Source organism: Cervus elaphus, chromosome 5, assembly GCF_910594005.1.
Source record: "Cervus elaphus chromosome 5, mCerEla1.1, whole genome shotgun sequence".
Classification (NCBI taxonomy): Eukaryota; Metazoa; Chordata; class Mammalia; order Artiodactyla; family Cervidae; genus Cervus; species Cervus elaphus.
Window position 1 is genome coordinate 112554041 of NC_057819.1, and position 13845 is coordinate 112567885.

At 44.9% G+C, this 13845-nt stretch overlaps 1 protein-coding gene across 3 annotated transcripts; it reads left to right on the forward strand.

Annotated features, from left to right (window-relative positions):
* The first annotated feature begins 208 nt into the window (after nt 1–208).
* MSL1 (MSL complex subunit 1) lies at nt 209–12733 on the forward strand. Of its 3 annotated transcripts, XM_043904466.1 has the most exons (10): nt 931–1051; nt 1576–1671; nt 4189–4412; nt 5461–5843; nt 7753–7800; nt 8253–8317; nt 8962–9029; nt 9432–9556; nt 9723–9795; nt 10192–12733. In XM_043904466.1, the coding sequence occupies exons 3-10, from the start codon at nt 4210–4212 to the stop codon at nt 10280–10282; spliced, it is 1056 nt and encodes a 351-aa protein (XP_043760401.1). In that variant the 5' UTR covers nt 931–1051; nt 1576–1671; nt 4189–4209; the 3' UTR covers nt 10283–12733. The 3 variants fall into 3 exon arrangements, with proteins under 3 accessions (XP_043760399.1, XP_043760400.1, XP_043760401.1); XM_043904464.1 differs by having other exon boundaries at nt 209–1671; XM_043904465.1 differs by lacking the exon at nt 7753–7800 and having other exon boundaries at nt 209–1671.
* Nucleotides 12734–13845: the final 1112 nt, after the last annotated feature.

The following is a 13845-nucleotide window of genomic DNA, read 5'->3' on the forward strand; positions in this document are numbered from 1 at the left end:
CGCCCTCGCCCTTTCTTCCCTCCTCCGGACCCTCCCCCGGCTCGCCCCTCCTCCGGCAGCCCACCTTCACCCCGCCGCTCCGCGGGTTCCTCGGTCCTCGCCCCTTATCCCCGGCCTCCCCTCGCCGGCCCCCCGCGCCGGGGGCCCCCGCGGCCCCCTGCCCGCCCTCCTCCAGGCGACAGCGGCCCCTTTCACAATAGCGCGGCCCGCCTCCCTCCTCTCGGCTCCCGGTTCACTCCCGCCCGCTTCTCTCCCGGCGCATGCGCCCTCCGGTCGGCGGCGGCAGCTGCGGCTGTGGCGGCTCCGAGCGGCTCCGTTTTTTTAAAGGGAAACGCTGAGGCGTCGGGGGTGACTGTGGGGGAGGGGGACCCCGAGTCCGGAGACCCCCGGGTGAGGCGACAGACTCTCTCCCGTAGTAGGAGGGCTTTGGGCGTACCCATCCCTCCCACCCCCTCCTGAGGAGGAGGGGGGGGAAAATGGAGGCTCGGGGCGGCTGAGGCGAGCTCCGGGGCGGGGGGCCGGGGCGGGGAAGGGGGGTGTGGGGTGGGGAGACGAGGCGGGCCCGGCCGGGCCAGGGGGGGCCGAAGCGAGCTCCGGGGATGAGCTCGGGGGCGGCTGGGTGCGAGCTTCTGCCTCTGAGGCGAAGGCGGCGGCGGCGGCAGCAGAGGCGGCGGCGAGGCCCCCATGGGCCGGCGGCGGGCCTCAGCCGCGGCCTCCACTTCTCCGCACGCCGGCGGGATGGCGCCCGGGCCCCGGAGGAGCCGCGCTAGCCGAGGCCTGCTGCCGCGCTGCTGAGGCGAGCCCGCCAAACTCCCCTCCCCCTCCTCCGTCCTCGACCCCCCGCACCTCACCCCTTCCCCACCCCCTCTTTCGTCTCGGTCCCCGACGCTGCTCCGGACCACTATGACCATGAGATCCGCAGTGTTCAAGGCGGCCGCGGCCCCTGCCGGCGGCAACCCTGAGCAGCGACTGGACTACGAGCGGGCTGCGGCGCTGGGCGGGCCCGAGGACGAACCTGGGGCGGCCGAAGCCCACTTCCTCCCCCGGCACCGTAAGCTCAAGGAGCCGGGGCCCCCACTGGCCTCCTCCCAGGGCGGGAGCCCCGCGCCCTCACCCGCCGGCTGCGGCGGCAAGGGCCGGGGCTTGTTACTCCCGGCCGGGGCGGCCCCCGGGCAGCAGGAAGAGAGCTGGGGCGGCTCGGTGCCCTTGCCCTGTCCACCCCCGGCCACCAAACAAGCTGGCATTGGGGGGGAGCCAGCGGCAGCGGGAGCCGGCTGCAGTCCCCGACCCAAGTATCAGGCGGTGCTGCCCATTCAGACGGGCTCTCTCGTGGCGGCGGCCAAAGAGCCTACGCCCTGGGCTGGGGACAAGGGTGGGGCGGCTCCCCCAGCTGCCACCGCCTCGGACCCGGCGGGACCCCCACCACTACCTCTGCCCGGGCCGCCACCCCTCGCGCCCACCGCCGCCGCCGGGACCCTGGCGGCCAGCGAGGGCCGATGGAAGAGTATGAGGAAGAGCCCTCTCGGGGGTGGCGGCGGCTCTGGAGCTTCCAGTCAGGCCGCCTGCCTCAAACAGATCCTTCTGCTGCAATTGGACCTCATCGAACAGCAGCAGCAGCAGCTGCAGGCCAAGGAAAAGGAGATCGAGGAGCTGAAGTCAGAGAGAGACACGGTACGGGAAGGGTTAATCTGCGTTCGGGACGAGGAGCGAGTTATGCGCATGCTCGGGGGAAGGGGGCTGTAGGAGGTTAAGGTATCCCTGAGTTAGGGGTAAGGAGGTCGGCCACCAGCAAAGGAGTCTTCTCAGTTGCTGGGTCCTTGGGAGCCAGGCTCACAGACACGTTGGGTTAGAGGGAAGGGTTAAAGGGCAACCTCCCAGGGGGAGGGGGAGGGGAGGTTTCAGGTGCCAAAGGGTTAATTTAAAATGACAGCCCCAGACTTGTGGGAAAGACGTTGAGTGGGAAAAGACCTGATTTGTGAGGGGTTGGAAAATGAAAAGGTGGGATGCATATGTGGTTGCTTTATGGAAGGGGTTAAATTAAAGAGCTTTGCGTTAGAAATGCATTCTGGAGGAGAGGGCCATAGCAGCTGTTGCTCTAAGCACTGCTGTAGCATCTTTATCTAGATAGAGTAGTAGGCCTTTTCATTGGCAGAAGGGTTGAGGTGACTCACAGTGGAATCCTGTTTTAGCTTTTAAAAATGATATTAGGAGAATCATCACCTTTGATTTCAGACAGTTTTTTTGTTTTAATAGGAATCTGAGTTATAAAACATGACCTACTGACCAGCTCCCTTGTATGATAAGCATAGTGTTTAGAAACTGGAAGGCTTTTAAAGGCATCAGGGGAAATTAAGCTTATTAAATGTATTAAGTAGACCAAAATTTTTTCCCCTATATTAGAATCTTAAGGTGTAGGGAAGTCATTTATTATTTCTTTGTACTTCTGAGGAGCATGACTATATAGGCTTGTTTTATTTTATTTTATTACCCTTGAAGCAGTAGTTAAGGGCACCTGATGTGTTAAAACATACTCCAGATATCAGGAAAGCTGTGGTGGTGGGATATTATAGTGCTAGCATACCTTACAGCTGCCTAAAAATAAACATGGTTTCTACAATTGTTGTGTTCAGGCTGCAGCAGTCTCTGTCTCTCTCTCCTCTCTCTCCCTCCCTCTCTCTCTCTGGCGTTGTGTGCGCCAAGGGCTGAGCAAGGGAGCAGAGGGCTATTCATTTTGTTTGCTTTCCAAATGAATCTCTTCAGGCAGCAACTGTTTTATTAGAGAATGCATTCTGCAAGGTGGAATGGGAGCTGGGGCCGGTCTCATTAAAATATTTCGTGGTGTTGATTTGTGGAAGTTACTCAATATGGAGGTGGCACTGCTCAGCTACTGTACTGCAGTCTAGGGGTGTGATGGTACTGTAATTACAACACATCATGTCCTGACTTGGGGGGGGGGGCGAAGTCGGGAAGAGGACGACCAGTGAAGGAGAAGAAATCAAGGAAGTGTCATCCACAAACAAATGTGTTTAAGTAATGTTAAGGCTCTGAATCAAAACAGAAGGAGATGAAATGAGAGTGTGGCTGACAGGGGGCTCTCTGCTGATTGTGGTTTCTGCTCAGTTCCTGAGGTAATAGCCCTTTTGCAGATTTTCCTAGGCAGGAAAAGTGGGGTGAGTTAAGGATAGAGTGTCAGTCTGAACTTGGCATTCACTGCCTCTCTTGTGTATTGCAGTCTTAGTGTTGCTTAAGCTTGTTTCTCTTATTCCAGTTGTTATTTGGCCTCTCATGAAATCTGTGCAGCTAAGTGGATGTAATGAAGTCAACATTAATATCACTGTCTAACCCAAATAAACTTGTTATAGAGTATAAGTAACACAGTTGGCATCTTTTCTCAGAACATTTTAATGTGAAATTTTCAATGATAATAGACTTCCATTTTGTGTTTGATCATGTGGTCCTCCCTTTAATTATTAGAATCAAAAGACTTTTCAATATTTAAATAAATAGGTACAAGTTTTTCTGTTATCTCAAATGCAAAGCAGTATGCATATTTGATGATTGATGGGACTTATGGGTACTGGTTCTTTTTATAAGTCTTCCAAATTGAGTGTTCACAGTTTAGGTGGCATCTCCCCACCCCACCGTACCCCCTTTCAAATAACATTGCAATTCCTAGTGGCACTGTGATTGTGTGAGCTTTTAATTCTGTCTCAATGTACTGTCTGGACTTTGCCCTCGTGTGTAGCGTTTTTGAGTGGAAGTAGAGATGATGGTGTTTGGAGAACTTCAGGGCCTCCTAAAAGAACATTAAGGTTAATTCTGGAAACTCCCAAACTGACTTGGAGCCACATGTTAGCAGTAGCAGAGACCGTGCCATTTAAAAGGCATGTTGTGGCCTCTCCCAGTGAAGAGGATCTTTTTTTTTTTTTTTTTCCCCAGAAGAATGAACTACAAATTCCCCCATGTCCCTCCCCAGCTACGTTAGCTCCTAAAATTAACCAGTGCACCTTGTCTTCTCTATTGTGATTAAGAAAATCTATTCAGATTATGTCTGCCTGTTAAAAATAAGTTAAATTGCTGTGGTTCATGGAAAGAGACAGAAGACCAGACTGATTCCAGACTGGGGATAAGTACCTGTGTTTAATTTTTCTGTTTTATAAGTCTGCATTTTGCCACTGTCTTTTTTAGCTCCTTGCTCGGATTGAACGTATGGAAAGGCGGATGCAGCTGGTAAAGAAGGATAACGAGAAAGAAAGGCACAAGCTGTTTCAGGGCTATGAAACTGAAGAAAGAGAGGAAACGGAGCTATCGGAGAAAATTAAACTGGAGTGCCAACCGGAGCTTTCTGAGACAACCCAGACTCTGCCTCCCAAGCCTTTCTCCTGTGGGCGGAGTGGAAAGGGACACAAAAGGTGTGCTGATAACTTTGTTACACTGTCTGGACTTGAGGTCACTTGTTTGCAGTGACTGAGAGTAAGGGATGAGGACTCATGAATTAGTTTTAATACAACTGTATCTTGAATCACGAGGTCTTCTGTACTGAGAAACTGAAACATCCTTGTGTGGGCTATAAAAGTCTGTTAGGAACATTTTGGTCACAGTAGTAATTACAGAATGCAGTATACATCATAAAGAGAATGGGCAGCAAATGTGACAGCTGAATTTCTTAAAACTATAGCCCTTCACTTCAAGTTAGGAAGTGTTAAATTCCTTCATTGCCTTAAGGCACTGGTAGATGTTAAAAATGTAAGCTCTAAAAAAAAAAAAGTAAGCTCTAACTGCCCTTGGACTCGAAAAGATTAGTCTAGCTATAAGGATAGCATAAATTTTGAAAACTCAAAATTAAACTGCAATAAAATATGCAGATGGACAACAGTGATACAGACTATTCAGAGATTAATTATTGTGCTTTAAGGATAGTGAAAGTTTAAGGAGGAAATGGATCTTGAAAAAGTATAGAACTTAGGTTGGTAAAAAGGAAAGGAGATGACATTCTAGAAGTGTGCGTTTGTGTGTGTGTAGACTGGTGGGAGAAAGAAAATCAGAAGATAGCAAGAAAAAATGATTGTAATTAACATGGTATAGGAATAGGCGGGTGGGATAAGACTGGCGTCTGGTTGGCAGGAATGAAATAGACCACAGAGTAGAGGCATCTGATGTTAGTGAAAGGATCTTGAATAAAATAGGAACCTTTTTAGATTTAATAATCAGTAGAATAGTAGTAGAGGTTCTTAAGCATGGAAACTCACTTGTTCAACAAACGTTTACTAAGGGCTTATTATACATATTGTTAAGCATGAGGCTGTTCCTGCTCATGACAGCCAAGTGAACCCAGATATTTAGATACTTGAATACTGGTCATTTTGGAGCAAGCTAGTTCTCTTGCCTGAAAATGTAATCAAATCAGATTTTATCCAAGGGTCAATAAAATTCTATAATGTTTTCTTCCCTATCTAATAGGAAATCCCCATTTGGAAGTACAGAAAGAAAGATTCCTGTTAAAAAGCTGGCTCCTGAATTTTCAAAAGTCAAAACAAAAACTCCTAAGCACTCTCCTGTTAAAGAGGAACCCTGTGGTTCCTTATCTGAAACTGTTTGTAAACGTGAATTGAGGAGCCAAGAAACTCCAGAAAAGCCCCGGTCTTCAGTGGACACCCCGCCAAGACTCTCAACTCCCCAGAAGGGACCCAGCACCCATCCCAAGGAGAAAGCCTTCTCAAGTGAGATAGAAGATTTGCCGTACCTTTCCACCACAGAAATGTATTTGTGTCGTTGGCACCAGCCTCCCCCATCACCGTTACCATTACGGGAATCCTCTCCAAAGAAGGAGGAGACTGTAGCAAGTAAGGCATAGAGAACACTTGCTCTTATACCCTAGTGGTGGCGGTCAAGCTAACAAGTGTGAAAATGCCTTTGGCATTTTTAAAAAAGTGCAATCAATAAAGCAGAGTTCTGTCAAGAATGAGTAAGTTAACAGCCAGAGACAGACACTGTGCAGGCATTGCAAATAGATGGAATTACAGCAAAATGTGCTCAATGTATTTGCCTGCTTACAACACTGGGAGATGTGTTTGCCAGTAAGTTGCTCATCACAAGAGCACCAGACTTGGGGGTGTAATCTCCGGCAACTTGCATGCCCTCTGAAAGAAGGGTTTTCTGTGCTGTGAAATGCATAGAACTTATACTTTGCCATGCACGACTGTTCCTGCAATTGATACTGTGTGAAACCTGGGAGGGTGGTCTTTGGGTGTTCTCAGGGGCCAATGGTAATTTTTGGGTTGGGGAGCCAGCTTGGGGTGGGGAATTTCACCTGGGCCTCCGCTCTTTAACTATATAAACATTTATCTGTATCTCTGTGTCCCGGTCTGGGGGGCAGGAGGAATCTGCCAAAGACCAACAGTCTTACTATATCTCACTATACTTCACAAAGGTTCTAAATGTGAAGAGTTTACTTGGATTGCAGTAGCCCATTGGTTGTTCATATATTTAAATAAAATGGTCTACAAACTATTTTTCAAACAATAAGGACTATCTTGGGATATCTGAGCTGCTTGGGATGGGTGTGGGGTATGGGACCTTGATCTTCATTCCCTTTTTGTTCTTCATGGCTTCCGTACAGAGATGCTCCCCTATCTCCTACATCAACCAGTAACTGGAATGTGCCTTCGATCGTGTAATGTTAGTCTATGACAGTCACTGTGGGTGCTCCGGGGTGATGGTGGGGAAGCCTTCTTGGATAGAGTCACGGTCCTGAGTTTCTACTGATGTGTCTTGCCCTCGTAGGGCTGGGTATGGGAATCCATTCCAATAAGACAAGAGCATTCTCCAGGCTTTTGTTTGGCTGTTCTGGTGACAAAATTAAGTGGGGAAGATAGATTACTCTTCTTCATTATCTAAAATTCATTAGGCCTTACATTTGAGTACATAGATAGACCAGGACCCTGATCTAGGTTCGGGTTTTTTGTTGGTTCAGTCAGTTGAACAGGTTCATCCTTAATGGTTAACCTTCTTGCTGCCATGGCAATGCTGTGTAACAAGAGAAACCGTGAAGCAATTTCCCATCCGGGATTGAGAAATGGCTTGGTCCGGAGCTGTTCTGTGTGACTGGCTGTTTTTGAAAACCCTTTCTGCCGTAGTACAGAAAATTCCAAACACCTCTGATATTGTGGGTCTAGCAGTACAGAAAGAGTCTGATTGGGGGGATCCCAGTCCTTTGAGGAGCCTGAGTTGTGAATAAATGTGTGAATCCTTATTCTGGACGCCCCTATTTCAAGAGGAAGTCTCAATGGCTTGTTCTAAGGAAGCCAAAGTCTTTGTGCATGTTGTTCAGGCTGGACCAGCAAGGTAGTTTGTTTGGAGGGAGGAGGGAGCTGTTTAAGAAGACTACATGTGTAAGTTTTGAGAACACTGATCTTTTATTTGAAAAATAGGGTCAACTTTTACTCACCTGCCATGTTCTGAGTTTAAGGTTTGATATCCTTGGCCATCAACTGTTGCAGGGAAACCACCCTAAATAATGAAGAAAAGAAGTCGTCTCAGTGTAAAAAAAAAAAAAGTGGTGGGCTTATTTTCTTTTCTTTTGTCTGTTGTTCCCTCTTCCCCTCCCCCAGAGAGAAATTCTCAAAAGAGCAACTCAAAAAAAAACAAAATGGCTTCCTAGTGAGAACATCAGTGATGATCCTTTCCTCCATTTTGGGTATGGGCTTTTTTTCTTTTTACACTGAGATGATTCTTCTTTCCTGCATTATTTAGGGTGTCTGATGCCATCAAGTGTTGCAGGAGAAACTTCAGTCTTGGCTGGTGAGTAGAATAGGAATTATATTGACTGGGCCTGGGGTGGGGGCTGGTGGGATGGTGGATGGTTGGGAGTTGCATCCCCCATCAGTTGGATGGGGGAGAGTGAGATTCCTTGGTATGTGATTATACTGTAGACTTCAAAATGACTACAAATTTCAGTTGTTTTTCAGGAACTGCAATAGCATCCATTATATGAATTGTCAGGTATTGGTTTAGGGTTTTTTGTGATCCTGTGTTTGGCAGACTACAATGGCATTTTAGGTTCTTTCAATACCATAGCAAGGACACTGAATATGGCTTCAGGTGAGGCCATAGAATGGATTCCTATCACTTGGTAACTTTGTCTTATCTGGGGAGAGGCTTCTTGTCCTAGTGAATAGTAGGTTGTGTGACCTTGGATTTAAGGGTGGTTCCACCCCTCCTCCCTTTCTTTTTCTTTTTTTTTTTCTTTCCAGTTCCTTCTTGGAGGGACCACTCAGTAGAGCCTCTAAGGGACCCAAATCCTTCAGACCTTTTGGAGGTAGGTACCCAAGACCTGTCAGTAGAAGGGAGTGAGAGAGAGATAGAAATGGGGTATAACTTGAATATGTCATAACTGTGTGGATGGGTTAAATAGAATTCTGAAGCCAGAAGGTAACTTGAGAGATTATCAAGTCCAACTCCTTTGTTGTATAGATGAAAAAACTGAGATTTAAAATGGCTAAGTGATTTATTAAAAAATAAGTAGCTAGTGAATATTCAAAACAGAGCTAGGTTTCATGCTAAGTAGAAAAGTTAGGCATGTACCACTCAGAAACAGAATTACATATTCCAAACTCAGTTGCCTTTTGAAAATTTGATACTTTCTTTAAACTCATACCCTTGTAAAAGTATAGTGGTAGGGAGGGTTTGTGGCAGTCTGAAAGGTTGTTTCAATTTTATGTGACTTTCACTTTGGAAAGTTATAGAAATGATTTTGAAATATGGAGATTCTACAAGGGTAGGAGTGGGGATAGGAGTATGTGTTTTGTTGATTTTTGTTACCAGGAGTTTCCCATGATACCCATAGAACTCACAGACTTAGGTGGGACCTGAAGGTGAAAGAATTTTTATTCCTGGAAGCTGGAAATGAGTATACATGTCACACAGTGATAAATAGCTTATCAGCTGCTATTCTTTACACAGAACCTGGATGACAGTGTGTTTTCGAAGAGGCATGCAAAACTGGAGCTGGATGAGAAGAGAAGGAAAAGGTGAGGCTAGAGATGTTCACTGTGGGAACTGTTGAGCCTATAGGACTGTGATGTCTCTCATCCATGCTGAGGGGAGCCCAGTAGCTCTTAATACTTTTAAATTACTGACTTTCCTAGTTGAGTATCACAGTTTTGAAGTGGTTATTGTTATAGTTAAAGATGTTTGGCCTCTTTTTCTTGTGGGGAACACTAACACATGATCCAGACTGCTAGACCTAAACAGCTCTTCCTTAATCAAGCAGACAGTTCTCTTTACCCCCTACTTCCCCGCCCCCCATCCCCTCATCTAGAAGTCTCAGCCAGGATCTCCCTAGCATCTGGATTATATGAGTTGCCTTTATAGAGCAGGTTTGCAGTAATATTGGGTTTGTTTGTTTTCTTTGTCTGGTTTGTTTTTCCCAGATGGGATATTCAGAGGATCAGGGAACAAAGAATTTTACAGCGACTGCAGCTCAGAATGTATAAAAAGAAAGGAATTCAGGAATCTGAGCCCGAGGTTACCTCATTTTTCCCTGAGCCAGATGATGGTAAGTTTTGTTTATCTAAGAGAGTAAGTTTCTCAGAGAAGAAAAAGGGTACAAGGCTCCAGGATACAACTTGCTCTGAATGAATGTGGTATTTTGAAAGAGGTATAGTTGCTAGATATTTTCCATCTATGTCACTAACAAGGTCCCATCTGGCTTTCTTCCATAGTTGAAAGTTTGATGATTACCCCCTTCTTGCCTGTTGTAGCATTCGGACGACCATTACCAAAACTAACTCCACAGTAAGTATAAAGTTTTTTCCCTCTTCTCAGGTGGTGTGCACTTCACTTCCCTTTCAGACTTCATGAAAGCTTCAATATAAGGTGGAATAGTTGGCTTAGGGACGGCCATGGCTCTTTGACAGAAGTGAGGCTACCTGGGCCACTAGCTTTTACAATGACAAGATTCCCAAGCCAGGAATTAGGAGGATTGCTTTTTGATTTAGAAATAGATTTTCAGTCACTTTAATAGCACACCGTTGCTCTGACTTTGAGGCAAGAAAGACACTCCAAACTTGGGACTTGGGAGTCAGGGCTATGAGTAGTGAAGGGTATACTGTCTCTCTTTGACTTAGTCTCATGTCCATACTGAATTTCTTCTAGTCTTGCAGGTTGATTTCCTTGTTCTTTTTTTGCCAGGAATTTTGAGCTGCCCTGGTTGGATGAGCGTAGCCGATGCAGGTTGGAGATCCAGAAGAAGCAAACACCTCATCGGACGTGTAGGAAATAGCTATGCTGGCAAGAACCTTCTGTCTTCAGATAGTTGTAGCATGCCATTCCCAGAGAGTGGCAGAGACCTGTATGTGTGACCTATGTCCTTATGTATGTTACCATTCGCTGAAAATGCCCTTCCATACTCCCCTGATCTTGGTTTTGTTTTCATCACTCTGATTTCACAAAAACTCCTTCATTGGGCTACTTGTGAATTGTGGAGGGTGATTGGGATTTCTTTTCCCTTTTTGGGGAAATGAGTTCTCAACTTAAATCTATAGGATGGCAGACTTGGAAGCTTCAGGGGTCTGCTTCTTTACATTTGCCTATGTAAAAGGGGTAAAAGGGCTCTCTTCATTAGACTTGTGGAAGATGAAGCAACCCCTGCCTTTAGAGTTGTGCCTGCATGGCACTCTTCTCGCCCCGTATACCCTTCCTTATAGTATGAGTATAGTGGTTTTTACCCTAAAACAAAACAAAATTTCACCAGGAGCTTAAGGACCAGATGAGGAATAACAAGTGACGTGATGAAGCAAGTCATCTTCACAGGGTAGAAAAGATAATGGAGAGTTGGTTGATAAATATCTAAAAACACAGTTGTTTTCTTAAAACTGTTCTGTGATACAGCCATGTGGGAAGGGATGTTTGGCTGTGATTATTTTCTTAAGTTAATGGGCAACTGAATTTCTTTCCCCACCCCTCAAGAATATAATCTTCTGAAGAGAGACTGAAGATGGTTAGTTTGGGGCCAGTTATGGCTCTAAACAAAAGCAGTTGGTGTTTGGGAATGGCATGCCAGATCCTGTACAGATGTCTTTGTGTCACATCACCTCTTGAGTATTCCTTAGTTGGGTTTTATCCTTTTAGCTGAGCTCTTGGTGGTGGGTTAGAGATTTAGGGAGGGTGGGGATGTATGTGGAAATATGGGCTTCCTCTGGCTGGCAAATGTCTACATCTTGAAACAAACAGATGTACCTAATGAGCTTCTCCAGTTCATTTTGTAAAAATAGATTTGTATGTGTACCATCTTGGTTCCCCCCTCCCAACCCTCACCTCCCCCATTTTGTTAAAAAATTTCAGGACAGCACTCCAGGCCACTTTGGTCTCAGTGTAAGATCCCTGTAACTATCTGGAAGGAAAATAGAGCCAAGACCTCTGGTCTTAAATATATAGGAATTGCCTTTCTTTAGTCTTCAGGACTATTGTATGAAAACAAGTAGGGGTCTAATCTCCTAGAAGGTAGGGGCTTTTATCCTTGAAGAGAATATGTCCCCAGATTATTAGCACTTTTAGAGGAGAAGCCAAGGTATGTAGGGTGTGTGGCCGGCCCATCAGTGGAGCATGAGAGAATGGGATACCATTGTGGGAAGGGAAGAAAAAAGTTCCTCAGGGGCCTCCCACTGCTAAAGCTTTTCGTGAGATGTTGGTCTGTGCTCCCTGAGTTTGACTTTTAAAGGAATTACTCGGGCAGCACATGTAGTATTCTTGGATGATCTTGCTGCTCTTATTTCTCCTTTGTGTGTGTGTGTGGCTATGGGTTTTCATTTGTAACTCCATCTGCTTAGGAGAGTGGGCTCTCCACAAGGGAACCTGCTGTGAACTTCTTTGCAGCAAGAATGTAGAGAGAAATAGGACTTATTCCACTAGGGGCTCTCATCTCACACCTTAAGGACAGGAAGGAGATTTCTAGAAAAACTAGGCCAGATTTTCTTTGTTCTCCATCATTTTAATATGGCAAACTGTTTGGCTTTCCTACTCTGACCTATGTTATGTTCCTTTAAAATGTGCCCAAGAAGAAAAAAGACCAGTCAGTGTCTCTTTATTTTATTCCTTGATTCCTCTCAGTTTCTTAATTTTCAGCATTTGTTGGGTTCCTTTGGATATGGGTTAGCAGATTTCACCTTTGTTTGTTCCTACCCAAGGGACTTCCCAGATTCTGAACTCAAGTTAGACTAAGAGGAATCCATGAGGTGCTATTTGGCCAGATTTATGTGGATTCTATTTCCTTGGTTTTCCCTCCACCTAGTATCTTTTTATTTTATTGCCCCCTCTTCTAGATTACTTCTCCTTTGATTTGGATATGTTGAAGTTTTGTTGAGAAGGAGGTTGGAGAGTAGATGAGCAAAGTTCCAAGAGCAAAAAGACAGTGTGTCAGAGTGTGGGGGGAAATTAGTCTTATTTTTTCCCTACATGGGATACAACACTGTGAAATTCAATCTTCAAGTGAAGGCCCTGCCGTTCTCCTAAAACATAGTTCTTTGTTTCTTTCTTTAACAAAGTTTAAGCTAGTGTTAATAAATTAAAAAGAGAAATTGCTTGTCTGTCCACTTCAGCTTTGTTTTATGCCCATTTCATATTGTTGTCTGTGTTGTAATTCATACTTTTGATACCATTTCTGATGTGTAAAATTGGTTGTCTTGTAAATATCTTATAAAGAGTTCAATTGTAAATAAACTATTGTGGCTGTTAATTTTTGAACTTCTGCTTCAATTTATTACATTTATTGGGAAGCATTAAACAATTTTGCTTGGATATTTTAAAGGACTAGAAAAAGAAATCCACTTTCACAAAATAGAAAAACACCATTTTCCCTTTTATATGAGATACTAACTTTTTATATGAGATACTAACTTCCATTTGTGTATGAACACAATGTATGTTCCATCTCTATTTGTCCTGGGTTCTTCCTTACAGATAACGGGCAATTAAAAAAAAATAAGAGATGATAGGATGCCTGCTGCCTGGTGTCTAAATTAATAAAACCTCAGTTGGAAGGACCTTATAGGTCATGTAGTCTGACCCAAGTACATGATTTCCCTCTGACAACATTCCAGACAAATGAAATCCAGCTTCTCCGACACTTTTGTTTTCTCCTGTCCAGTTTTTCCTAAATGTTAAGAGAATTCTTCCTCGTTGACAAAATCTAACTTCTTGTAACTTGAGCCCACTGGTTCTTGCTTTGCTTTCCAAGGTGACCAAAAAAAAAAAAAAAAATCAATTCCTCCTTTCCTCATAGTCCCTCAAATACCTTGCTGTGGCAGTCCCAATCTTCTTGGTTCACATTCAGAGCTCTTAACAATTGTTCCTCAAAAGAATCTTGAATGTTTCAGTTCTCTGAATGAGTGAACAATTTGCTCATGGCCATTTAAAAATTGAATGCAGACCAAACAACTGAAACGCAAAGTGGCAGACTATCACTTTACTTATTTAGACACTAAATTTGGCAGTCTTACTATATCAATTTACTTTGTGATTGATAGGATCCTCTAGGTTTTTTTTTTTTTAACACTTTTAAAATCATATATCCTTCATTTTGAGCCCAAGCAGTTGGTTTTTTGGACCTGTATTTACAAGCTGTCACATTTCACCACTTGTTTAACCAGTTGAGCTCTGTTTGGATCCTGACTATCTCTGAAGGCATTCATAATACCGTCTAGTTTCATAATGTCTATAAATTTGATAAGCATCAGTAGCCTTGACCATATTATTTGTAAAAGCATTGCACGGGACAGAGTCCTGTGCTATGATAGTGACGTTCCTCGGGTGTATATTATTGTGTACTCCTTTAGGTGAACAGTTAGC

Coding starts and splice junctions, on each gene's coding strand:
- MSL1 (XM_043904464.1), top strand. CDS start 904: ATGACCATGAGATCCGCAGTGTTCAAGGCGGCCGCGGCCCCTGCCGGC. Junction 1,672..4,188: donor TGAAGTCAGAGAGAGACACG/GTACGGGAAGGG, acceptor TGTCTTTTTTAG/CTCCTTGCTCGGATTGAACG. Junction 9,030..9,431: donor GATGAGAAGAGAAGGAAAAG/GTGAGGCTAGAG, acceptor TGTTTTTCCCAG/ATGGGATATTCAGAGGATCA.